Raw genomic sequence first — 26896 nt, 5'->3', positions numbered from 1 at the left:
GGCACAAAATACGATTGAATCAAATGATAGACACAGACATTCATTCAATAATTTTTTTAACCGCTTAGTCTAATTAAGGGTTGTGGGGAACCTGGAGCCTATCCCAGCAGTCTTTGGGCAAAAGGTAGGGTACACCCTGGACAGCTCGCCAGTCCATCGCAGGGCCACACAGAGAAAAACAACCACTCATGCACACACTTACTGCTATGGGCAATTTAGAGTAACCAATTAACCTAACATGCATGTCTTTGGATGGTGGGAGGAAGCCAGAGTATGTAGAGAGAACACACGGATACATGGAGAGGACATGCAAACTCCACACAGAAAGGCCACTGACCGAGCCCCAGCCAAGGATCAAACCAGCAACCTTCTTGCTGTGAGGCCACAGTGCTAACCACTATGCCACCAAGCAGCTTGAAGCAGACATTATTGTTGTAAATTTAAACTCTAATAATGTCTGGAAGATGCATTAAATCCATTTCAATTAAAAACAGCAGAAGAAAAAATAGAAAATATTCATGACCAAAATGGAACAGACCTAAAGTTAGAGTCATTCATGGCTTTTCTCTAATTAAAAGTCTACAACATTATAATACTTTTAACTTTCTAAATGGTTTAATCCACCCTCTTCATCCTCTGTGGATGCTTTGGATGAAGGGGAGCTCATTGACAGGTGTAACTGAAACATGTTTTCAGAAAAGGACATGAAAGCTTCTTAAAACACCCAAAAAGTTGGAAGATTTATCACCTCCCAGAAGGGTCTTAAAACTCACTAAATATATAGCACCAAAGTCGCGGAGTTGACAACACTTGTTTAGCCAAACTCAGCTCTGATATCAGTATAATCGTCGTACCAGGAAGTCTGCACTGACAAACATTCTGCATAGTTTAGAATGCAAACTGCAATTAAATGTGTTGTTTTTAAAGTGTTTTCGTTTTAAATTGATTAATAGTACTTGAGGCGTTAAAGTCTCCTCCTTAGTGTTTAAATATTTAAGATCAAATTTGCATCCATTTTAATGCAGGTGAACTTGTTGCACAAATGATCACATTTATTTCTAATGTGCATTCCTGAGGCAGTGCTCAAAAATCACCCAGGCCAAGTTAACAGAATCACTGATGTGCTTTTAAACCATTCACACAATGATGTTGAAATCATAATGTGTTGCCATCCTGTGGCATCAACTTTTCCATCTTCTTCTCTTCATTGTAACTGTTATTTGTTTTTTGTCTTTTAAAATATATATTACCAGTGCAACCTTCTTTAAAAAATGGAAAGAACAGCTCACAAGGTACAGGTGTATGTTTTAAGAGACTATTTCTGGCATCCATGATGTATAAAAGGGGCGTGACACGTTCTCCCACATAGGGTTGGGCTGTCGGACGATGTCATCATTCATCGGCCTTGGCTGACAGGCATCACAATGGTGAGCCATCATAATGACAGCAAGTGCAGTCTGCCACATGCACACTTTTTATAAAGTTGAGCAGATGTGGAGGGAAAGACAGGCTGTACTCTGGCAGCTTTATTGCATCTGAGTTGACTGGAAAATACCGTGTGAAATAAGTGTCCTAAAGAAATACAGTCAAACCGAAGTTGTGGAAGTATGTGAGGGCCAAGACACCAAATGCATAAGTGATTTTAAAAGATTGCATCATACTGGCCGTTACCTGTAATGAGGCTTAATGTAGATTTGTACAAATTTTAATGATATTACATTTTACCTAATAGTCTAGCAGCAAGTCCTCAAAAAGGATTTAGTTTTAGAGATAACCCTACACAAGGTATAACCCAGGGGGTCCACTGAACGTGGAAGTACCGTGGTGAGGCTGTGCCTCGGTGCGGCTGTGACGTGCCTTTGTAGCTGATCGCGGCAACACCAGCAAAAAGGACTGGTTTTATCAGATGCGCTGCTGTACGTTTCTGAAGCATCCCAGAAGCACCGCCGCTTTCCGCTTACAATTAGTTCTATTTTTGCCACTTTCCACTTTGAAACCATGTAAATCCAAAGCAGAGCGGATTGTTCAGGATGGAAATCAGTTGATGAAAACCAAAGTGGATCCAGCGGATTTTGCCCGTAAAAGACTACATGTCCACTTTGGATGCATTTTACTCTGAAACATCAACATTTCTTCATTACCAGCGGCACCAGCACCAAGTCGTGAGGTGCGAGATGGTTTCACAATAAATGACAACGTAAAAAATATGAATTTCTCTTGGAGAAGGAAAGCTGCACCGTTTTGTAACCTATTGCTTTGACACAACACATCCCTACTATAAAGAAATAAAGAGCAGCTGTGCTGCAACCTGCTTTTTTATGTGCTAGTTAATTGTTCACTTAAAAGCAGTTTTATAAATTATTTTAAGTAGGCATACACCAGCTATGATGCACAATTACACAATCCTCATGTGAACCGTGACACAGACGTTCAGCTCTGAAACTCTGCAGGTGAAATAGGGTGCCGGGCGGAAAGCTCAGCTCACCTGCTCCACGGCTCTTCCACAACATTTCCGCATTCAGTGGATCCCTGGGGTAATAAAACTTTTGTTTTGTTTTGTTCAAACAGTCAAAGAGTAATTTACTTTTAAAATAATGAAATATAACCCATAAAAATAGCTTTAGTTAAGGAGGAAATTGCATTTTTGAGGTAATAAAGAAAGAGGACTTCTTAACTTTACTCTTATTGATCAGAAAATCAAAAAATCCTGTCAAGTACACATAACTATGTTGCCTAAGGTGTTTAAATATTTAACTAGTTTAGCCAACAGCATGTGTGAAACTATGGGTCATAGTTTGTGATGTTCCTACAATGGTATTTTGGATGACTGTTCTAAGTTGCTGCTAAATATTAAAAAAGAAAAAAAGTTTTCATGTAAAGAATTATTAAATATACTACAGACAGCATTTTATGGGTTTCTGACTGGTTTTCTTTATTGCTTCAACATTATAATGTTTAACTACAGGCTTGAAAGCCAATTTATGTACCCCTACTCTTGGCCAATATTACAAACTGAATTACAGATAAATGTTTACATTGCTGCAAAAAACTTTAAAAGGTTATTTACAAAGATGACAAAATAGCTAACTATATCTTCACAGATTACTAGAAAAATATCTGGTTACTTTGATCGAATTTAAGATTTGTGGCATTAATAGCAGTCAGTGTATGTTATCTTGAAGAACCACACTGCAATGCATAAAACCCCCAGAGAAACGCTGTAATGGTACTATTACAGGGCGAGAGAGGTGTTATGTCAGAGTCAGAGATCTGCAGAGATTGACTGCACCTTGACAAAGACTATGTAGCATTCCATTCTTCAGTGACATACTACACCCTTTGGTTGGCATCCTTGTCAAGATGGATTCACACTGCTGCAGGATAATGAACCCAAACACACCTCAAAAGATTTGCAAGAACTACTTGATGACAAAAGAAAACCAAGGAATGCTGACTTTCAAGGATTTATTCCAGAGTCACCTGACCTGAGCCTTATTAAACATTTATGGGGCACTTGAAGACTGAGCTAAGCATCCCATGACACCATAAAAGGCTCTTTGAAACACCTCAGATCATGCTGGGATAACATGGGTTGTCAGGTTTTACACAAACCCGCGCAGTCCATATCAGCTGAGTGCACGCTGTCATTAAAGAAAAGTGGATTGCATATCAAATATGACATTCTGACATTCATGTACAAACCTTAGAGAATAAACCTTACACTCACCTCGTCAAGAGGTTAATGTTTTCATTTGAAACATAAACACTGCATTGAATCGTCTCAATAAATATGTTCCTTCAGAAAGACATTTTAAAACCAACTGTTGAGTTTTAAGTAATAAAGAGTTTGATTTAAACCCAAAAGCTACTCTTAACCAGATCCAATTCCAAATAATTGGAATAACTGCAAAAAAAAAAAAAGGTTTTACAGCACAGTGCAAGAGGCATGGAAGTTGAAAGCGGTCATGGTCACATGTTTCTTTTTGTTTGTTTTTTTTACCTGTCCTGTCCAGCATCTCATACAGAACAGCAATCTGCGTGCCATATTTTTGCCAGACAGATTTGCTCTGTCAAGGGAGACATCTCATGTATATAGCTGCCCTTGATAATCTGAATATTTTTATTTTTTTATTTTTTTTGTAAACATCATCAGTCTTAATATGGCCGTGCTGGACCTGGCAGGGGAAGAAGAAAAAAAGAAGATGAAGGGACAAAAAAAGAGCGAGAAAAGAAAGGCGTGTCCAAGCTGCTAAAGTTACAGTATTTACAAAACAATATAAACTACTAAAGTACTGCAATACAACAAGACATTAGTAGAATAGTGAAAATATTCAAAACAAACAAAAAAAAAAGTAAAAAAAAAAAAAAAATGAATAAATAAAATAACAATTAAAATACCAACCATTGTCAAACACACCTGCAGAGAATCATCAGCAACATTTAGCAAGAAGCAGATGGGAGAATAAGCGCTTTGAGTGCATACACGTGTGAGTGTTCAACTTGTGGTCATGCAATTAAAGATCAGATGAGTGCTTGTAGGGGAGCATGACCACGATCAGAGGTGTCGGGGAGGAGCCAAAGGCCCCCAGGGCCCAGCAAGCCCACCGCGTACAGAGCCAGGGCAGGCAAAGCAGAGAGAGCCGCCGTCCGCCGAGCCAAGAGCAGTGGAAGCACCCAGGCAGGCACCCCCCGGCGCGACGAGGCAGGGGCACCAGGAAGCACAGGACGACGGCAAACTGGCCCAGCGGGCGACGGCAAGCTGGCCCGGCAGGCGCCGGGCGCTGAGCCCCAGCCAAGACCCAGCGGCCCCAGCTCGCCCAGAAAAAAACCGCTGACGCCACCACGATACCATGGGCGGGATCCCCCAAGACAAGGACACGTCCGTAGCCCACATGTTTCTTTTAATATCGTTATCTCAAAATCACAGGATAATCATCTCGTTATCACGGGATAACCAACTTTGTTTTGTTGTGATAACGAAAAAATGATCTCTTTATCTCGAGAAAACAAAGTTGGTTATCCCGTGAAAACGAGATAATTATCCCGTGAATTATCCCGTGAAAAACAATAGGGGAAAACAGCCACTCTTGGCTTCTGTATGGAGGTTTTTTGTGTGGACTTACATTTTCTATGCACTACCATAGCAAAGACATTTTGTTGAATCTAAACTTGTTCTTAGGCAAAATGATGATCCTGTCAATACAACCAGACTAGTGAAAGTTCTATTACAGATAGCATGGATATCGTTGAGCCTTTATCTTCAACAGAAACAACTGAAACAGCCTGAATCTACAGAAAAACGGCGGCAACTTCTCCCGGGAGCAACATACCTGGCAGCCACTTTGTAGACGTAGTTGCAAGGAGAATTGCTTTTAGGGGATTGTTTCACCAAATCATTAATTCAGATGATGCTTTGTTTTTCCCTGCACATTGAACCTTGCATTGGAGTGGTCAAAAATATGCAGTCTAAAGCCTTTTAAACAGTATTCTCTATACACTGGAGACATCCTTGAATCCAAGAGTTTCCTCATATTTTACAGCTCTGTAAGCCATCCTAAGGGCCAAGATCCGTAACACAACAGTGTAAGACCAAACAAAAAAAAAAAAAAAAAAAAAAAAAGAAAAAACAGGTTGGAGTTATAATAATTTATAAAATATGATCCAACATCAATGAATCAAATCACCAAGGATACCCCGCTCAGGTGAGGGGAAGAGCCATGTTACCACCCTGTGCCTTAACTGGTGATACTGAGAATGTGGATCAGCTGCACAGTACAGCAACTGGAATAGTTTCTATGTTTCGGTTTCTGTCTCGACGTATCTGAACAATGAATCTTGTTCAAGCCACATTAACCTTGCCACTCTGAGCAGCTATAATTTAACCTGACCAGGGTTTGAGCCAATGCTCTTTCTTTGTACACAGATTGTGTGGGTTTGCCATTATTAAGCTCTGTATGCCAGTGCTCGCCAGGGTAAATCTAAAGAGGCTGAAAGGTGAAATGCTTAGGTTTTCAGTTTGCAACACACTTACCTTCAATGCTGTAATTTGGTACATCAAATTTGCCTTAAAATGGTGATTTATTTGAGTCTCTTATATTGTGAAGTACTTTATTGCTTTAATATTCCTCTGTTCTTCAGAACAAAACAAAAATTGAGCTGTGGTGGCATGGAGTGGGATTTATTATGTCTTTGGAATTTTGCTTTGTCCCATTTGACAATTATATCATGTTGCCAAGTCCTAGATAATGAAATTTCAAAGACTTGTTCAAAAGGGTCTTTGCTCAAAATAGTTTTCAATTCAGTGGGATCAAACCCAGCTATGACAACTTGAAATTCTAAAGTCAGCATGAGCCTCTCCTTTGATCAACAAACTCCCATACAGAGCTAAGCACCATGCAGTTCTGAACTTCATTAGCACTGTTGAGGGCAAGACCCTGATGTGACCCCAAATCTCTTTTAAAAGGCACCTCAGTTCAAACGGTGAGAAATGCATGCCCCCCAAAAGGATCAAGGCAGTTTAAAAGAACATCAGAAAACCACATGTGTGGCAGGAACTTAGTTAAAAGTCAGTCAAAACTAAAATTAGCCTAACTTTTGAAGCAACTGCACTCATTTGCTGGGAATTCATAATATCCATCACATTAAATAGGAATAAAAACCAAACTAAACTAAATGCATATGTTTTTAAAGATAAGGCAGGAATTTAAGTTACAACTACAAAATTTCATAACATTTCATGACAACAAATTACAATGTCACTTTTGTTACCTCATGATGAAGTTTATAGAGCAGCATCAGTCTCAAGCATCAGTCTGTTGAGATTAAAAATGCAAACTTCTTGGTGTGGGAATGTGTACAGGTAAACGTAAGGCTGGGAAGTAGGGTATATAACTAATACTGGGATATTTTTGGCTTTATCCCAGTAAAAGAGCACTTGACTGCTTTAACCAAAAGCGTTTCCATCATAGTAATCTTTAATATGTCAACTTCTGAAATAATTGTCTTGATGATGTCAGCTCTGATGTTGCAAGGCTAACATGAAATGTATTTCTCTAATGGCACAATTTTAGTTGGAGATGTTGTTGACTTCTTTCTTGAAAAAGGCCTGAGGATGAAAGAAATGCCTCGCTGTATCCTGTTGGAAATATATAAACGTTAAAAGAATGTATTGTCCTTATGAACGCTTCATTTTGCAAGAGCAAAAAGGTTGCATATAGTTTAAACATTTTAAAAATAAAAATTTCCTCAGGTGCTCTTGTTGTACATTCCCAATGATGGAATTTAAGATTACCGTAGGTTTAGATACAGTCTGCCAAACAACTTCTACAAATGCCTTATGAGCAGCAGCTGCAGTGGAAACACAGAGTTGACGCAACACCTTCAGGGTATACGACACGATGCAGTCTCTAACATCTCTTCATAATGACTGTGGTTCTAACAACCAAATTTTTCCTGAGAAATAAAAATTCCACGGAGACGTTAAAATGCAATACCTTAGTTTTATCCTTGACAGCAGGAAGACTGATCAAACTGATTATCAGACTCAGATTTTTTAATGTGTTTGGACATTTGTCTCATTTTATTATTTCCTTTGCACAGTCGTCCCTTTCCTCGCCAAAAAAAAATGTGTTCAACCATGATCTTTATGAAACCCTACAGTCTGGTCTTAAGGCCAAGCAGAGTACAGGAACTGCCTTAATCAAGGTGACAAATGGCCTCCTCACTGCAGTCAATTCTGGTCTTGTTAACAGTCTCATTCTGCTTGACCTTTCTGCTGCATTTGACACTGACAGAGAATCCAGCACACTTGCATGACTGAATACCGTGCCCTTACCCTTTCTAAGTTGCACTCTGTTCATGCTGATAGAAAACAATTTACTAAAAAAAATTTAGCATTACCAGCTTCTTTCCAACCATAAGTTACACCAAAGATTAGAAACAGAACTGATATATTTTACAATGCATCAATGTACCAGTGACACAACACACTACAGTATCGTCACCCCGGCTCTTAAATCCAACTTTTTTTGGCCATGACTGCATCTATGATCGTTTCCCTTAAATATGCCAGCTGCTTGTTCTCTCTCTATATAATGACAAGCCCTTGAGATGACATTTAACTTTATCATTTGCTCAAAGTTGCTAAGGAGCTTTTTTACTGAGTAACTGTTATAATGTGCAAAAGTTTATTTACAATCTTGTTCTGTCTTAAAACCCCTAACATGCCCAGATACTTTTATTTATTTATTTATTTTAGATCATACACTGCTGAGTCCTACCTTTTTATCATATAATCTTTCACAGCAAAGTTAGCCTTAAATTCCACTCAAAGTTCAAAGCGGGGTTTCTACGTGTCGTCAAATTTTCTTCTTCTTCTGAATTTTGTGGTACTTCCACGTAAGAGCAACTTTATAACTTCTGCCCAGTGTGGAAAAGCTTTCAGTCATGGTAGTGATATATGCATGTAATTTTGCCTCTACTGCAAGCTTTCAATTGCTGCGAGTCTGTCACTGCATCAGTGCTGAATTTGTGATGTATATCACAGCCAAGAATTTTCCACACGACAGTTCAAGACAGGATGTGTGGTAAAATTAAAATCAAGCCCTCAATTTTTTCTTAAACTGAAGCTAGATTTCCTTTGTTGTTTTTGGTTTTGTAATGGACACAAAAGGAATCTTAAAAAAAAAGACTTGGAAACATCTTAGGAGTCACACCTGACCTGACAGGAAATCAAACTGAATCAGCAAATAATACACCTACATGAGAACTGGTACTTTCACCAATATAACATCACAAATATGGTCAACATATTTCAGTCCTTTGCAATGCAGTCTGGCGCTGACATCCATTACTTGTTACATTTTAAACGACTCCTTCCGATTCGCTTCATGCTGTTCCCAACGCTGTTGACATGGTCAGTGGAGGACACAAGCAGAGCATTCTGAAATAATGAAGCATCACCAACAAACCCTCAACTAATATGACACAAGGGGTCAATCAGGGCCTTGCAGCTTTTAATAACAGGTAAAACTAAATCACCCTGTTTTTCGTAGAAGGAAGTTTTCCTGTTTGAAATGCTTCATCTGGATGTTGTCGGATAGATAGTATGTATTTTACACCTGACCACAAGCTCTTCCAAGTCCTAACCAAGCAGGTTTTCAGTCTAAAACTGACCAGACAAATTGTTGCAAAACCAAACAGCTGTGATGTTTCCACCTAACAAAAAGCAATGAAAATGTTCTGACAACAGTGTGCACTGATGTGTGTGTGTCTCAGACACACAGCTGGTTTTGTCAGACAGCAGCATTAGGCCCACAGAGGAATGGGATTGAGTTTTAAATATTACTACTACTACTATAACTCCTTCTACAATTCTTCTGCTACTACCACTCTACCACTATACCTACTACTACTACTACTACTACTACTACTACTAATAATAATAATAATAATAATAATAATAATAATAATAATAATAATAATAAAAATGATAATAATAATAATAATAATAATAATAATAATCCATCCATCCATCTTCTACCACTGCGAAGCCCAGACTTCCCTCCCCACAGCTACATTTGTTAACCTTGCGGGGGAATCCCAAGGCGTTCCAGCCAAGAGACATAATCCCTGTCCTCGGTCTCCCCCGGGGTTTTCCCCCGTAGGGACATACCTGGAACACCTCACCGGGGAGGCGTCCAGGAGGCATCCTTTTTTTCTTTTTTTTTTTTTTTGTCTTTTTTTTTAACCTGTCCTGTCCAGCATCTCAGCATACAGAACAGCAGGAGGCATCCTGACCAGATGCCTGAGCCACCTCAACTGGCTTCTCTCAAGGCGAAGGAGCAGCGGCTCTACTCTGAGCTCCTCCCAAATGATCGTGCTCCTCACCCTATCTCTAATGGAGAGCCCGGCCACTCTGCAGAGGAAACTCATTTCAGCCGCCTGTATACAAGATCTCGTTCTTTCGGTCACAGCTCCCACAGCTCATGACCATAGGTGAGGGTAGGAACGTAGATCGACTGGTAAATCGAGAGCTTCGCCTTCTGGCTCAGCTCCTTCTTCACTACGACAGACCGGCGCAGAGTCCGCATTACTGCAGACGCCGCACCGATCCGTCTGTCGATCTCATGCTAATAACAATAATACTAATACTAATACTACTAATAATAATAATAATAATAATAATAATAATAATAATAACATTGTTTTTAAAAAGATGATTATAGTGCATAGATTATAGTAGCAAAACTCAGTCTGAGAATAGGGACATTTATTTTAAAAATGTATGAAAAGCCACTTTAGTGCATTTCTTCTGTACTGTATTGTGAAAAACACATTGATAGAGCAGGCGCTGATGTCCCAGTGAGAAAAGCTCTTTAGTTTTTTAAACAAATACTTTCACACTGTTGATATCAGTCAGTCATCCGAATGAGTGGGATGGAGCAGAGTTGCAGCTGCCGACTCACAGCTGAGATTGGTCAGAAGAGCCCAAGAAGCCGGTTCAACAATCCTTTCTCGATATGATATTGCTGCATTCCCTGCACACCAGTCTGAGGGCAGTTGAAGGGGTAGCTGTGAGAGAAAGATAGAGTATATCCTCTGTCTTCTGTGCACCTCTTTGTGAACAAAGAAAGGGCAGTGAGATCCTTTTAGCTTTATCCCACTGTCCATGTGGGCAGCTTGACGGGTTCATATCAGCAAGCGCTGCACCATTCAGACAGCAGCTAAGTGGCGGAGGTTTTAGGTTAATCAGCTGATGACTGGCCTTCTGGAGCGCAGACAGACAACTGACAGCAGCAGAAGGATTATTTAAATGTGCTCTTTTATTGGCAGTGTAAAATAATATGCATAAAAAATTATGTTACAATCTTAAAAGCATAAAAAAAATTTACTGGACGTGATTTGTTCTCACGCAGCTTGAGCTGGAGAAGCCCTCACAGGCTGGCCAGTGTGTTGCTTACTATGAATCACAATGAGGAGACGTCACAAAACGACACCAAAGAAGACTGGCTGGTGCACGTCTCCTGTAATGTCTTCAAGGAAAGTGCTCACATCAACAAAAAACTGCAAAGAGAGAGATCATGCACCTCGCAGTTGATCTAAACAGCAGCAGGAATAGCTTCACCGCATAGCTCACTGCACTTCAGACCTCAGGCTCCTGAAACACCTAATACACCAGCGCTCCACTGATCGTTTACATTGAGCACTTGCAGGGGACGGTGGATTTCAAATACCCCTGGCTCTTCTGAGTCACTCTTTAATAATGTGTGTGCCAAGTAACTCCATGACCAATTACTATAAGTGACACAGATGAGAAAAGGTTGCAGCTGCCACCTTTTGTCAACTCACTTGCCAAAGCAGTTATCTACAGCACAACTTTTCTAAGTCAGTAATGAACTGCTAGTTATGTTATGAGCTGCACTTTTATTACTGGCACTTCAAATCATCTAGCAAAAACGCAGATATTCTTCCTTCAGTCATAAAGCCTCTTCTGGGTGGTGTTGAGTAATATCAGAGTAACTTATACAGCCACATCAAGCAAAACATTTACAACATAATATGTATTATTTTTTATTACAGAAAATAATACCACAGCGGTCTATTTTATAGTGCAAAGCTTAGTCAGTCACTGAAAGGAGCGTTTAATAGATGCGCTCCCTGAATTTTGTGCTCTGGAAGAAAAACTCCAATAAACAAACATGCAAAAGGATAAAATATTACTTTGTCCATACTTTTATGCCCCTAACTTAATTACTTGACCCTGTTTCTATATTATAAATAGCATCAGTAATTTTTGAACACCAAAGCATGTTTTGAATCAGCTGAAGAATTATATAGACAGGCACTTTGTTTCTAAACTATAAAGGTATCACAATTGATACTCAGATAATAAATGATACAAAAAGTAGTATTTATTTAGATTAAATAACATAGATATCAATACTTAAATGCCAAGTTTGCATCTGCTGGTTCATAGACAGGACCAGCTGCCTGGGATCATTTTCAACATGCACTGCGGCAGGCAGCCCCTCTATTTTCAGCAACTGCCTGGTGCACCCATTGTTTAAACTGGAGACATGGCAGCGGCAACACAGCAGCTTGTGCTGGTAGAAATACTGAAAAGAAAGATTGTTGTTTGGAGCAATGTTTCACCTGAGTTGTCTGTTGACACAACTCCACAGAATCACATTATCCATGGAAGTGGATCAGGGTTAGTGGAAAGCAGACCAAACCGTCGCTCCAAATTTTATGCAAAGTATCAGGATGTGAGCAAGTCTCTGTTCAAACAATATGAAAATGGAGTTTCAACTGTCCAGCATGATCATCAACAGAAGTTAAATACATGCCTGGAGAAATAACATCCCAAAATACATTAAAGGACCAACACATACTCGAGTTTTAAGTCTTGTTTAAAACAGTGGGTTGTTAGTAATCAAACCTGTGATCACTGAAAACTGCCACCTTGTTAATATTAGTGTTTGTTTTTATGTGTACACCTTCATTTATGTGAGGTTGTCTGGCTTTGTCATTCAGTGGTTTTGTCTCAGGTGTGTAGATTTGAATAATGTTATTATCAAATGTTTTTCTTTTTATTAACTGATAAATATTTTCTGACTTTTTAGATGACTGATTTGTGGTGCCATTGTTTTATTTTTGTTATTTTCTTTCTATTTAGATAGATAGATAGATAGATAGATAGATAGATAGATAGATAGATAGATGTGTGTGTATATACGTGTATATATGTGTGTGTATATATATACATATATACACACACATATATATATATATATATATATATATATATATATATATGTGTGTGTGTGTGTGTGTGTGTGTGTATATATGTGTGTGTGTGTGTGTGTGTGGGGGGGGGGGGGGGGGGGGGGCATATGTATGTATGTATTAGGAAGAAGTCTTTAATATGTTAATTCTGATTAATTAATGTCTTAAATGATCCTCAGTCTTATTGTATTGTTGCAGATCTACAGAAAAAAATTCAGGCAAAACAGCAGAGTCACTTAAGCGCTACAGCAGGCCTGCTAAGATAATGTGTTCATTAAACAGGAGTTTCGTGACAAAGTTTGATCCACCCACACATGTAACTTTGAGGATTCAAAATTGAGTTTTGTTGAATGATTGCTTTCTAGTGTTATTTGACTCTCTAAAAGCAGTCTGCAGCACAGAAAAATCTGGCTGAATTTTAAAAAGAAAAAAAGGTATTATAGCTGTGCTTTGCCACAGCTGCTGTGATTTTCTTTGTTTAAAAGTTATCTAGATATTCATTAAATTTCAATTTACTATGCCTTGCCTTCTCACCATGGCCTGGGTAAGGCTAAATGTACTAAAAACACAGCCTTGATGGCAAAGAACAATACAACTCCAGGAAATCACATGGTTTATTCATCAGCACAGAGTGGAGTTTTTGGACAGCCTTGATACTGATGTACGCAGTTATCCCACATAAATATCTTTATAAGTGTTGCTTTCTACAGTTTTTTCTATTCTTGTTTTTATCTTCTTTTAAAGGGGAAAACAAGAGAAAGAAACCCGATCAAATTAGTTTTAACAAAGAAATCAACATTTACAGTGAGTCATCACACAAACACGCTGCTCAATATACGAGGTACTCTCTTCCACCCTGGAAAATAAAATAAAAAGTTTTCAACTCAAACACTGACACATAATATAGCTGTGAAATGCTTTCAAGGAGTAGCTGAACTATACCACAAACCTCAAACACGACTTGGTGCATTCCCAGCTCATCCCTCCTACACACACGCATAGCACTATGAATAAGCGTCTCACAGTTTGCTTGCTCAGCAGAATCTGTTCTCTCTGCCCTTTTGCAACAATATTACAGTCCCACCACTCGCCAAATAGAGGATGTTGTACAGTTTATCTATTACCGCACAGTTTTGTCAAACAAGAAAATAGATTGTCCACTAGATAGTGTTATAAAAACCAAATAGTTTTAATCTGTCTGCACCATAGTGGTGTGTCAATATTTAAAATCCAAAACAAAATAAAATAAAAAAATCATGAGTTCATGAGGTCAAATCTTGGTGATGTCTAGAAGTCTTTTACATTGCTGATAAACATAATTGTGGCTGCAGTAATAAGTACAATAATCAATACTGTTCCATGAGAAGATCCACATTAAATGTTTTCCTCAGTTTTCCACATTGACGTATGAAATATGCTGTGATGGACTGGCGACCGGTCCAGGCTGTACCCTGCCTCTCGCCTAATGATTGCTGGGATAGGCTCCGGTTTCCCCGTGATCCTACTTGGACTAAGCAGTTAAGGAAATGGATGGATATAAAATATTTTTGATATTTTTAATTGTGGATCTTTGGTTTTAGCTTATGTTGCACTAATTCAGACTGAGTTAAGATTTAGAAGTGTTTTAAAATGTAGCTGTCCATTCAAAAGCAAAGTATAAAGCTTCTGTAACGTGTTTTGAAAAAGAGATTCATACAATAATATGCATGTTTAAATTATGAAAAAGATTGTGTTAAAAGAAAATAGGCCATAAATAGTCATCTTTTTATTAATAGTCATCTAATTTCTTTTGGGCTTCTCTATCATTATTGTGCCTGTTATCTTCTGCCGCCTTCTAAACACCCGTAATAAAAGACAAATATCATTCAGTATACTTAGCTGGTAAATTACAATACAGAAATAAAAAGTGTGATGGCCTCCATTGCTTATCTGTACTTCAGTGCTTATTTCAGCAGGTACATTTTCCCCCTCACAAAGTGTTTTTTCAGTGCTTTTCATTTAATCTGCTCTGAGCCTTTTTCTCTAGCTTGCATTTCCCCACTCACCTGTAGAACATAACAAATATCAAATGCACCCCAAATGCACCAAATGATTCAAAGGCCTGAATGATTTATAGTAATCCCCTGTAGTTTAACATTGAACTTTTCCTCCTGAGCTCAAGGCCGTCTGGAAGAGATGATTAATTTAGTTTTTGTTGTTGTTTCTGAAAATAAAACTACATATTTCACACTAAGAATTTAAAGTAACATGTCCCCTCACAACTATTATATTTAAGGTCTGGTTACATCATAATCCTTTTGTAAATAGACTAATATAATACTAGAAATCGTGTTGACTCTCGAGCCAAACAATTAACAAACAGAGACTCATCCTCTATAGATTGTGTATAACTCAATCATTCATGTAAGCAGGATCAGCTGATACTATTACCAATCACCAATATCTCTCATTACTATCAATCAGAGATTAGACAGTGTTTTTGAAGCCCATTTATAATACAAATTAAAGTTTGTATTAAAAAATGTAAACAATCACAAAATACAGAAAATGTTTGGCATTCTACTTATTCATACATTTTTAGTGAATAGAAATTAAATTTTTACAACATTGTTAATCATGTGTTGAAATAGAATTGAAGCATTGTTGTGGGTTATTGACTTTTGTTGTTGATGTTGTTGTGTAATTATGCCATAGTGTGGGGAAAAAACATGCACAAATGACCAAGAAAATTCAAATCCATTTTAAAAAAAGAACTTTTACAGGATATATATATATATATATATATATATATATATATATATATATATATATATATATATATATATATATATATATATATAAATTCATTTAATGTGCCAAAAATAATCTGACAGAAGATGGAACTTCTCCAAAAGGTGTCAAATTACAGATTAGACATTCTTATAACATGTCAAAAAAAAGTTTGATCTTATTTCCATCATTTTAAGTTTTAAAATAACAGAAAACAAAAAATGGCCTCTGCAAAAGTTTGGGCACCCTGTATAGTTAGTACCTTCTATTCCCCCCTTTGGCAAGTATGACAGCTCGTAAACACTTTTTATAGCCAGCCAATAGTCTTTCGAATCTTGTTTGAGGTGTCTTCACCCATTCTTCCTTGCAAATGTATTCCAGATCTTTGAGATTTCTGGGCCACTTGTGACGCACTGCTCTTTTAAGGTTTGTCCATAGACTTTCAGTTATGTTGAGGTCAGGAGATTGTGAAGGCCATGGCAAAACCTTCAGTTCATGCCTCTTGATGTAATCTACCGTGGATTTTGAGGTGTTTTTTGGATCATTATCCATTTGTAGATGCCATCCTCTCTTTAACTGCAGCTTTTTCACAGATGGCATAAGGTTAGCATCCAAAATTTGCTCAAATCCCATTGAATCCATTTTTCCTTCTACTCGTGACCTGTTCCCTGTGCCACTGGCTGCAATACAACCCCAAAGCATGATTGATCCACCCCCATGCGTAACAGTAGGGTAGAGGTTCTTTTTATTAAATTGTGTGCCCTTTCTTCTCCAAACTTACCTGTGCTCATTCCGGCCAAAAAGTTCAATTTTAACCTCATCAATCCACAGAACTTGTTTCCAAAATGCATCAGGCTTGTCTATATGTTCCTTTGCAAACTTCAAATGTTGATTTTTGCGATAAGGACGTAAAAGAAGTTTCCTTCTGATGACTCTTCCATGAAGGCCATATTTGTACAAGTACCTCTTTATAGTGGAAAAGTGCACCACGACTCCAATATCAGCCAGATCTTCCTGGAGGGATCGTGCAGTCAAACTTGGGTTTTGACTTGCTTTTCTTACAATCCTGCGAGCTGTTCTGTCTGATATTTTTTTTGGTCTTCCAGATTTTGCTTTAACTTCCACTGTTCCCAATGACCGCCATTTCTTGATTACATTCGGAACAGAGGATATTAGCACCTGAAAACACTTTGCTATTTTCTTACACCCTTCTCCTGCTTTGTGAGCATCAACTATTTTCAGTTTCAGTGTTCTTGACAGCTGCTTAGAGGAACCCATGGTGCCGATTGTTGAGGCAAGGTCAGATGAGTCTGGGCATTTAAAACCTTTGAGATTGACATCACCTGGTCTTTCCAGACACTAACTGTAAACAATCCAGGACACTGTCAGGTTTCAGTTGTCAAATTGGGGGCGTACAAGGTACTAACTCTGCAGGGTGCCCAAACTTTTACAGATGCCATCTTTTCTTTTCTGTTATTTTGAAGGTTTAAATGATGGAAATAAGATGTAACCTTTTTTTTTTTTTTACACGTTATAAGAATGACTAAACTGTAATTTGATGCCTTTTCAAGATTTTCCATCTTTTTAAAGCTCCTTATTTGCACATTAAAATAAATTTTTACCAGGGGTGCCCACTGTATATACATATATATATATATATATATATATATATATATATATATATATATATATATATATATATATATATATATATATATGTGTGTGTGTGTGTGTGTGTGTGTGTGTGTGTGTGTGTGTGTGTGTGTGTGTGTGTGTGTGTGTGTGCATGTCATGGTATATATTCCAGTGTTTAACTAATTTGGTGATATTTTTGGATTTCTGTTGTGTCATAATGTGAGAAAAACATTTGCTGTATTTATATTATTAGTGAAAATACAAAAAAGGTATTAGACCAACCTTTACCAAATATTCATTTTTAAAACCTGATACAATTAAAGCAGCTAAAGGTACATTTGTTTGTAAAAATGAGGGTGTTTGGGTTTTTTTCTACAAAAAACAGGATATGGTAATCATGATGAGTTTATACTCTGTTGGGATTTGTGTAAGAATACCAGCTGATCTAAATCTGTTGATTAACGGGTTGCTATGGTGATGCCCATAACGGAGTGATATCACAGTAATTTGATTTGCAGAACTACTTGTGCGTATAAAATAATGCACACAGGTTGGCATTGACCATTATTATTTAATAATAGTTTTAACAGATAGTGTTAAACATTGTTATATTTGCTGTTTATATGCAAAATAAATATTTATAATTTCATTGCAAATTTTGGCAACAAACAAAAACCAGAATTTTAGAAGTATGAAACCAAAGCTGAGATTTTTATTTTTTTTATGGCTAACTCTACAGATGCACTGTTCATCTATTTGCCAGAACAAAGGAAAAATATACTCATCATTGTGCTTTTAAATGAAACAAAAAGGTGCTTTTAGGATAGACTATAACACACACAAAGCCACGTTCTGAAAAGGGGAAGGTCGTATCAGTTACCCAACTTCTGAAGGATGTAGCGGTTTTTAGTTATCTATGTTTACTTGTATTATATTTCCTTAGATAGAAGGCAACTCACAAACTCTGGCAGCCCTGTGGACCACTGCCACAAAAGATCTGTGTATTAAAGAGATTGTATTAAAACCAAAAGATAATAATGATTCATGAATTAATTGCCTCTTTTTGTCAGTCCGATACCAAGGTTACCATTTAGTCCCGTTACCACCTTTGACCGCCAGGTTTTGTTCGCCTCAAATCTATCAAATCACTGCATCCAAATTATTGTTTGTTTGAAGTAAATTATAACCACGCTGCTTTTTCAGGTTTGCAATGTAATCCAAAGCTTTCATGTTAATAGATGCCTATTTAAATTTACCTTGTCAAATTTTAGAAACGAAGTAAAAGCAGATAAAAGCAGATTAGTTTGTTAAACTAGTAGACAAAGGAGAAACAGTGCTGGAAGACAACATAGAAGTAAGGCTAAAAAAAAAAAAGTTGCTCAAAAAACTGATATTTCAATCAATAAATCAAGTTAATGCTTGTTACAGTAATCCCTTCCACTTCTTTCAGATACTAATAAAATATCTATATTATTACAATATTTTTCACCGCAGTAGATTCTGTCAGTGAAATCAGTGGATTTAAAGTAGACATTGAACAGGATCCCTTAAAGCTGCGATGTCTTTTTTATTAATGAAATATTTAATCAAAGTGACAGAAAAGTCCTCTCAAATTAAAAATCAGATGCTGTGTTTAAAAGATGTACGAGACTAGAGTTGGAGGAAAGGGCAGGTTGAACTCTAGTTGTGAAGTCAGAGAGGAATGAAAGGAAAGAAAGCAGAACAGATATGGAAAATGGAAGCAGCAGAAATCAGGATCACACTGTGGATAAAAAAGAAAAAAAATCATTTCAAACCTCATCTTTAAGTTTCCAGGTGACGGCTGTCCATCGTAAACTGATACAATATCAAAATCTTCTTCCAACGCCAGCGTGACGAAGGTTAGCTGGATCCGGTTCCTCTCCCCAGTTATTATCAGCCATGTGCAATTGGCATAGTTGGGATAGCCATGGGGAAAACCTGGCGACTCTATGGTGCCGTTGAGGCCTTGAACTACACCTCCACAGGATTCAGCTGGAGAAGAGATGAAACAGAATCATATTAGAATATTCTGAATGCAAACATTCGACCTGTATTAAATCACAGATTACAGCATCAGATCATGCTTTTCATGCCTGCCCTGCATGCTTTCAATTTCGCCTGTGGCTCTCTAACCTTTGTCAAGTTCTAGATATCACAGCAGGACAATAAAGAAGGAATGCAAATTTCTGCTACTTCGGTGAAAGGTCATCATACATCGTGATTCTTTTCATCCAACCAAAAGAAATAATATACTGGATTTCTTCATTTGAAGGAAACAACTGAGCAGATCTCAAATATGTGCCATTTGTTCAGCCATGAGTTACTAGAGTTACTAGAGTTCCCAGCCCCTGTCTTCATATCCAGCATTGACATAATGCAGCACATGCCTCACAGCCTCCCTTGACACTACAACATATGCCATAAGCTTCCATGAAAAGTGCTTGAAAATAAACACATAAGGCTCTTTCTCCTCATTCCTGACTCTACAGATCCTCCACCAGAAGTAACATTATATGACGCATACACTCACACACACTCAAGCATGCACAGAATATGCTGCATGGTGTTGTTTTAACAGCAGGGACTGTGGGAATGCATTGTTGGCTCATTAAAATCCCATGATGTCAAACATTCATACATTAAAAAAACACAGATATAAACCTCACCCAACCCCTTAATCTCTCCTTCTGTCACTTATGATGTGACCTGTGGATTAAAGTGTTTTATTTCAACCTAACTACAACTTCTAAGTGGAGAGCCAGTCTCATATTTTGCATCACATAAGTAGTAGATATGAATTAAATATAATATATAGAAACTCCTTTAAATGTGCCTATGCTTTCCTAACTGTATTTACATTAAAATGTGTATTAATATGCAAATAAATAATCTTATTCCAATGTGTACAATATTTAAATTTGAAAATTAAATAAACTCTATGCTTGCTAAAATGTGGGATATTTATGGTTTCAGCCGTGCTCTGCCAAGCTTAATACTCGCATATAAAAATATGAACGATATAGTTGTGCAGGCACACACAATACCAGAGGATTTACATGGCTGGGTTAGGGGCTTTTCAAAAATTCATAACTTCATAAAGTTTAATCACAAAAAAAGCTGCAGCAGCTTTTGATGCTGACAAAATCTGAACCACTGGACAACAAATCTGAGCAAGTTACGCAACCCTAAAGAGGAGGAGCAAGGAGTCATTTGTTAATACATCACTGCAGAAGTGCTTTATATTGAGTTAAACAACAATCCTGAAAAAGCTATATTGTATTTTCATGTAACGTGAAAATTAATCTGATTATTTCCTGTATTAATTAATTTGAAGGTTTGTTAAAAAGTCTTTGAGCGGAATTCTTAAGCTACATCACAAGATATGTAATCAATTATAACAATGAACCTATTTCCAAACTGATTGATCAGTAAATAATTTTAGCAGAATAAAAGTTGCACTTGTTTAAACCGCTGCATAAGTTTCACATAATGACAAAACATCCTATCCATAAAAGTCCCAAAAATTTTAATCAAGATGTTTTTTTCTAAAATATTTAAAACTGGGAGATTAATGTAGTTGCTTAAAAGTAAAATATTTTCCAGGGAATCATTTGGGAAAGTAGAAAGAATAAGACAAGGCACACTGAAACTCAAGTGTGTGTTTTCTTTAATTGTGTGTTTTTCTGCTACTGTCTTTCTCCATCTTGAACTCTAACCTCACTCTTCTCCTCTTTTCTATATTTTAGGATCTGCTTCTCTGCTTCAGTACAGTTTACATCGTCGGCTACCTGAACTACGGACAGAACGGTGTATGTGAAAGTACTTCTGTGTAAAGGTGGTCAAAGTGAAAGTCAGCAGCAATTGTTTTTCAGATAACAAAAGCTATTGATCTATTAACCTGGGGTCACAGAGAACACACTGTTTTTCCCACCCACATACACACTCTACAGAGATAACTATTATCTGGGTCACAACTCAGTCACCGAAATGTTAAAATGTACTCGCTAATCAGCCACTTCATTGGGTACCATACACACAATCCAGTACCGCAGCACTTATGAAGTTTGCCAAAAGGTCGTAACTGTACCTTTGCTTTAAATATATTTTAGCTACAGCAGGTGGTTCTAGACTTGCATTTAAAAGTGGTCCTGTAATGTGCTGCATTCACGTACAGGGTGGACTGTTGTAGGCAGTTGAGATGAGTCTCGTGGGTGTTTTTGTCTTTTTAACATCAAAGTGAGAACAAAACTTGCTGACTGTGAGAAAAACAGATGTTTTTCATTTTTGGAGAAAGTACAAACCACACATAACCATGTAAATACCGACACAAGCTCCAGTGGACAAGCTGGCAGTATGAGGGGAGCACACGCGTAGTTGTGCTCTCGTATGCACATACACAAACATCAAACCATCTGGAGTGTCCAGATTCATTTCAAATTGTTCTTTGCTGTCTTTCCAACCCAATTCACCTCTCCCTCCCTTTAGCTGTATCTGTCTGTCTCTCATTTCATCTTCAGTTGTCTTTCTTTCCGTCTGCCATGTCTTCCACAGCCTGATCCCCTCTGCCTCCTCTTGAGCAGATGGGGTAAGCAGAATTCAGCAGACACTTGCATCAAGCCATATTGTAGCTCTATACTTGGGGGATTTCAGATAGTTCTTTGCTTAGCCTCTTCGCCGATGTACCATCACTATTCTATTTCTTCTTTTATTGTACATTTTCTGATATTTATTTAACGTAATTATATCAGCATTGATTTTCAATAGCTGTTCAAGTTCAAAAATAACCTTTTGTGAAGGTTTGAATGACATTTAATCACATAAATCAAAGATGGTACAAACCGTAATGTAACGTCAAAACTGTAGCAGGTTGGGAAATTTGATGGTAATTCACAAAAGATGTTGAGACCTTTTATTTAACATTCCCAGTCTCAATTCATTTATGACTATAAAACAATCATGTATAGAAAAAATGGGGAAAAAAAAGAGAAAAAACACACTTTAAAAGGTGCTGAGTTGAATCAGCCTGGTATTAAGCGATCATTCTGCCAATAATACCACAACCACTTCCAGAAGCACCTTTCATGCACGGCCAAAACCGACAAAAAAGGGTCCTGACAATACAAAAGGGTTATGGAATCTGCTTTGCCGAGGCAAACAAACAGCACCTGTTGGTGGAGGCTCTCAGTCAGTCAGTGAGCGGTGACCTCCATCTTACAAAAACTGAATAGTCCTCTTTTCACCTGCCTGTGAGAAAACTGTGCAGTTTGCTGTTGTGATCAACAGAATATGCCAACCATTTTGATGAGAAAATGCTAGCCTGACACATTTATACCCGTGTCGTTTTGCTCGGTTGACATGGTAACACATAAGTTGTTTATATATTTGTTTTTAAAAAATCTCAAAAGATTTTGCTGTCACTCACCCTGTATATTTGCAATTCATCAGCTTTTTGTTCTTCTAACGTTATGTAATGTGCAATAAATGCAGTTAATTGGTTTTACTGTTTAATGTCTTCGTGGGGATAAAAATGTACCATCTGACCCATCAACAAAGGCCATTGGATGTAAGAACCTGAGAAAAAAAAATGCACTTGCAAATCACTGCAAGTGTGTATGTGACATAAATGGATCTTTGTGTGGTTGTAAGCAGAATGTGAAATAGCCACTCCAGACACAAGGAGATAAAAGCATGCTGTCATTGGCACATGCACAGTGCACACTCAAATCCGGACATGGACACAAATGCTAGCATACGCTTTGTGCCAGTCTTTATTAAAACTCATGGATGAATACTTTGTCCTGCTTATGAAACACTTCATTCCATTTCTCTTGTTTTAAATCTGCACACGGACGCTGTTGTTGGACAATTCCCTGGAATTCTCAAGAATTTTCGCACTCAGAACAAAAACTCCCAAGGGCATCGTGTCACATGCCAGCATTCAAACCAAAGCTACTTGAAACTCAGCCCTCTCCCCTCAACATTTGTAATGCAGAAAAATGAATCATTTTTTGGCCACCAACCCGAACGTAGCCTGCATGGTTTGGCAGTGGATTAGGTCAATGCATGTATCTACATAACAATCAACCAGACTGCTGAATTTTAGGTGGCGAGCCACAGCAGAGATTTGGAGCGCTCCGATAGAACCTGACCACAAGGTCCCTGGCTCATAAATCAAATGCTGGCCTCTTCTTCCCACAGTGTGCTGGGCCACAAATCAAATGCATCTTTCTAAGTTACGCTGTGTAGAACTATTGACTGCAGTGATTCAATACTGGCAATGAAAAAGTGAGGAGAAGACGGAAGGAGAGGAGAGGAATCTGCTGTCTGTTTTTCTTTCCCTTGTTGCCTTCTCCCCTTCGCTGCAACCACCATACCCACCCACCACACACGCACACACACATACACACCCTTGTTTTCATTATCTCTGTGTCAGAATCATTGTGCTTCTCCCACATTATGTTTGTCTCAGTGCAGCCCTCCGTCTCCCTGTATCGCCCCACACTATTTCTTCCTGTATCCAACCTTCTGTCCATCTGTGTGTTCTTTATTACACCAGCATAATCAACATCTCTTTTAGTCTCCATGCATCTTTTCCTCCCTGCAGCTCAGTTCTTCCATCTCTTTCTCCAGCTCTGTGATCATCTCTCCCCTCCCTCTCATCTTCCTACCTCTGTCCTGCTCTCTCACCCCTTCATCCCTACTGCTCTTCCTGCATCCTTCTTTCGCCACAATTATCTCTGTATTAGCCTCATTGCATTGCTCCCTAAGTGTCATTATGTTTCTTCCTCGCTTCCTCACTATTATTATCTCTATGTCATATTGCCTCTCTCCTGGTGTCATTATATCTATCTCCTGTGTTTCCTCTCTTATCCTGCTAGAGTGTTGGGTTGTTTTTATTCCACCCACTCACCTGCTATATTTATCACACAAAGAACAAATACCACAACCTCTCTGTCTGCATTTCTCTCCATCGCCATCTCTTGTGCTCTCTGTCAGCCCACTGTTAAATAAGTGCAACTGCAGTTCATTTTAGGACTTTTATATCCTCAGTGGGGGTCACAGCAGGTCTTTAAAGTACAATATGGAAGTTAAATACTTCTTATACTGAGAAATATTTGTGTTCGCTGGAAGATAATTACTGATGATGAACAACCAAAGCAAAGCATCTTAAAACCACCATGCCTCTCATACTAGTAAAAGTAGCAAAAAACTTGTGTGAAAAAGATGACAAACGATCGCATAATAAAATCCTCTATCCAATTATTATCAGAGTATTTAATTTCAAATTAACATGTGAACGAGGTAAAAGATGCTCTTTAAATTAGAACATAAGTGAAATGTGTCCTTTGTTGAAATATTTTTGGAATTTTTGCTTTTGTAAGCGACTGAATAAGGTGTGAAAATCGTTGAATGTGCTAACAAAGCAATGCCTATCATTCATCAGCAAGTCTATTTGTGTCATTCAAGCATCACATCTTTTTCAAATGTAAATTGGACATATATTGAAAAGCAATCAAAAATGGAAAATCAATCTATCAAATTCATCTATATATCCAATCTTATCTAATCCAAGTTGGAAGCTAAATACAAGGTGACACAGAGTTTCTGCCCTGTCACCATGACAACTGTGAAATATTAAGAGATGTTTATCATGTTCCATTTCACACACAAATGCACACAAAAATGAAACACACAGGGATGTAGAGGGAAAAAAACAAGCCTACTTCCAGAGGAAATCTGTGTAAAGATAGCAACAATTGGCAGGACTGATCATGTGTGTGCGTGGACATGTGTGTTGTTTTGGGTGTGCTCTAGTGGTAATGAATTCTGGACTTCCTATGCATGTGCACATTACATACACATTTTACAAAGCATTATGTTTTACTTTACAACAAATATAAACAATGTACATATTTCAGAAACTTTTGACTTTTCTAATTGCCAAAATATTGGATCCATCCGCAAAATCTTGTGCTACTTTGCTGGGCCAGAGAGTTAAACTCTTTGTCAAAGCACTTGGGAAATTTAAATTTGTTCACTTAACTAAAATATAAAGAGACTGTTCTATTTCACTTTACATTCAATATGTGGGTTACCATATCCAAACAAGACAACCATGTGTTTGTATGTGCGTATTTGTTAGTGAGACAGAGTATAAAGGTCAAACAGTCAGCAGGAATCTTCCATCAAAGCCTGTAAGTAATCTGTCTGATGACCCTGATGATGCTGTCATTTAATTACACACTCTGGCTTTAACTGGCTGTGTCATGTGTGTAAGACACAATCACAGAAAACCAAAGATATAAAGGAATAAGGCAAGAGAGATGCTAGAGAATATAGAAAGGATATCTTGTGACTATAAAAGAACTTGTATTTGTGCAACCAATATCATTTTTTAAATACAGATTTTTGCAAAAAGCAACTTTTCTGCTTCTGTTAGCAATCATCCTACGAACCTAAGTTCATAACTTTATTCACTGAAGAGAATAAATGGAAATGACTCCAAGAATTCAGCTCAAAAGAAGTGAGTGCATTCTTGACCTTGCTGACACCCGTGCCTCCTTCTGTGCCGACTGTGTGAAGCTCTCACTGTACATCCATCATGTTTTAGGAAAAAAAAACTTTGTTTTTCTAGGAAGATATTAATGTCTCTGCAGACATGGTTGCTTATAGGCACTGGCTGATATTTTGTCATTCCGTTATTTGTATTTGGTTTCAAGACTCTCAGTAGAGCAGCCCATGCTTGTTTGTTTGGGGGTTTGGGGGGCTGCTGTCAGTCCATTCATTCATTCATTTTCCGAACCGCTTATTCCAATTCAGGGTCGCGGGGAAGCTGGAGCCTATCCCAGCCGGCTTTGGGCGACAGGCAGGGTACACCCTGGACAGCTCGCCAGTCCATCGCTGTCAGTCCAGTGATGTCAAAACACTTGGGGCAGTAATGCAGCATAGAAGACTGCAGCAGTGACAGCTCAGTACCACAAGTATCACCACATTCAAAAGATACAAGATTCATGCAGAATGGTCTTTGTAGTCCTGTATGAAGCTAAAATAAAATGACTGGCAGATCCATCACAGACAGGAAGGGGAATGTATTGCGTAGTTTTGGTTTTGTTCTTTGTTTTTGTTTTTTTTTGTCACTGCTAAGTGACCTGTGTAGCGTAAAAGGAGTTTAGCATGCCTTGAGATTAAACATGTAGTACAACGAGATATGAGCAACTCTTTTTCTGCGCTTGGTTTTAAATTCCCCTTGCAGGTATTTGTAAAACCGCCTTGTCTTGGAAATCCATGACTGAATAAGTCATGCAGAGTGCGTTGTGACAAAGATCAAAATCAATAAAACCAGTTTTTAATTTAGATGTTTCAGACAGACTGCAAATAACCAACACTAAACATTATTACACACAACAAATTACAACTTAGAAAATCTTTACTACAAGCTTGATTTTATGCTCAAGTCTCAAAGTGTTCATCACCCATGTGACTACAGCTCTATTCTGACAGGAGGGTTGTGGCTAGTTATTACAAATGTGAAATATCTATGTACATTTTATATGAGTTGTTTAGACGTATCCATGGTAGATGCACAAATAAAAAAGTATTAAACAAAGAGCAGGACATGCAGATCAGACAGGCAAAATAAGCTTTTGCTGGTTTGTTTTCATTTTACATGCCCGAACATTAGGCT

The 26896-nt window shown here is 37.9% G+C and overlaps 1 protein-coding gene across 1 annotated transcript in view; it reads right to left on the bottom strand.

The window, feature by feature from the left end:
• Window positions 1–26896, bottom strand: part of LOC306760319 (CUB and sushi domain-containing protein 1-like) — a gene marked incomplete at both ends in the record, with an annotated part of 457273 nt that overhangs the window by 321455 nt on the left and 108922 nt on the right. Inside the window, one exon of the mRNA XM_079246123.1 lies at window positions 18987–19203. Within this exon, the coding sequence (XP_079102249.1) occupies window positions 18987–19203 (217 nt within the window). The remainder of the gene's footprint in view (window positions 1–18986; window positions 19204–26896) is intronic.

This window comes from Telmatherina bonti (assembly GCF_933228915.1).
Source record: "Telmatherina bonti genome assembly, chromosome: 1".
NCBI lineage: Eukaryota > Metazoa > Chordata > Actinopteri > Atheriniformes > Telmatherinidae > Telmatherina > Telmatherina bonti.
Note: the sequence above shows the minus strand (reverse complement) of the source record. Positions and strands in the feature narration are given on the sequence as shown.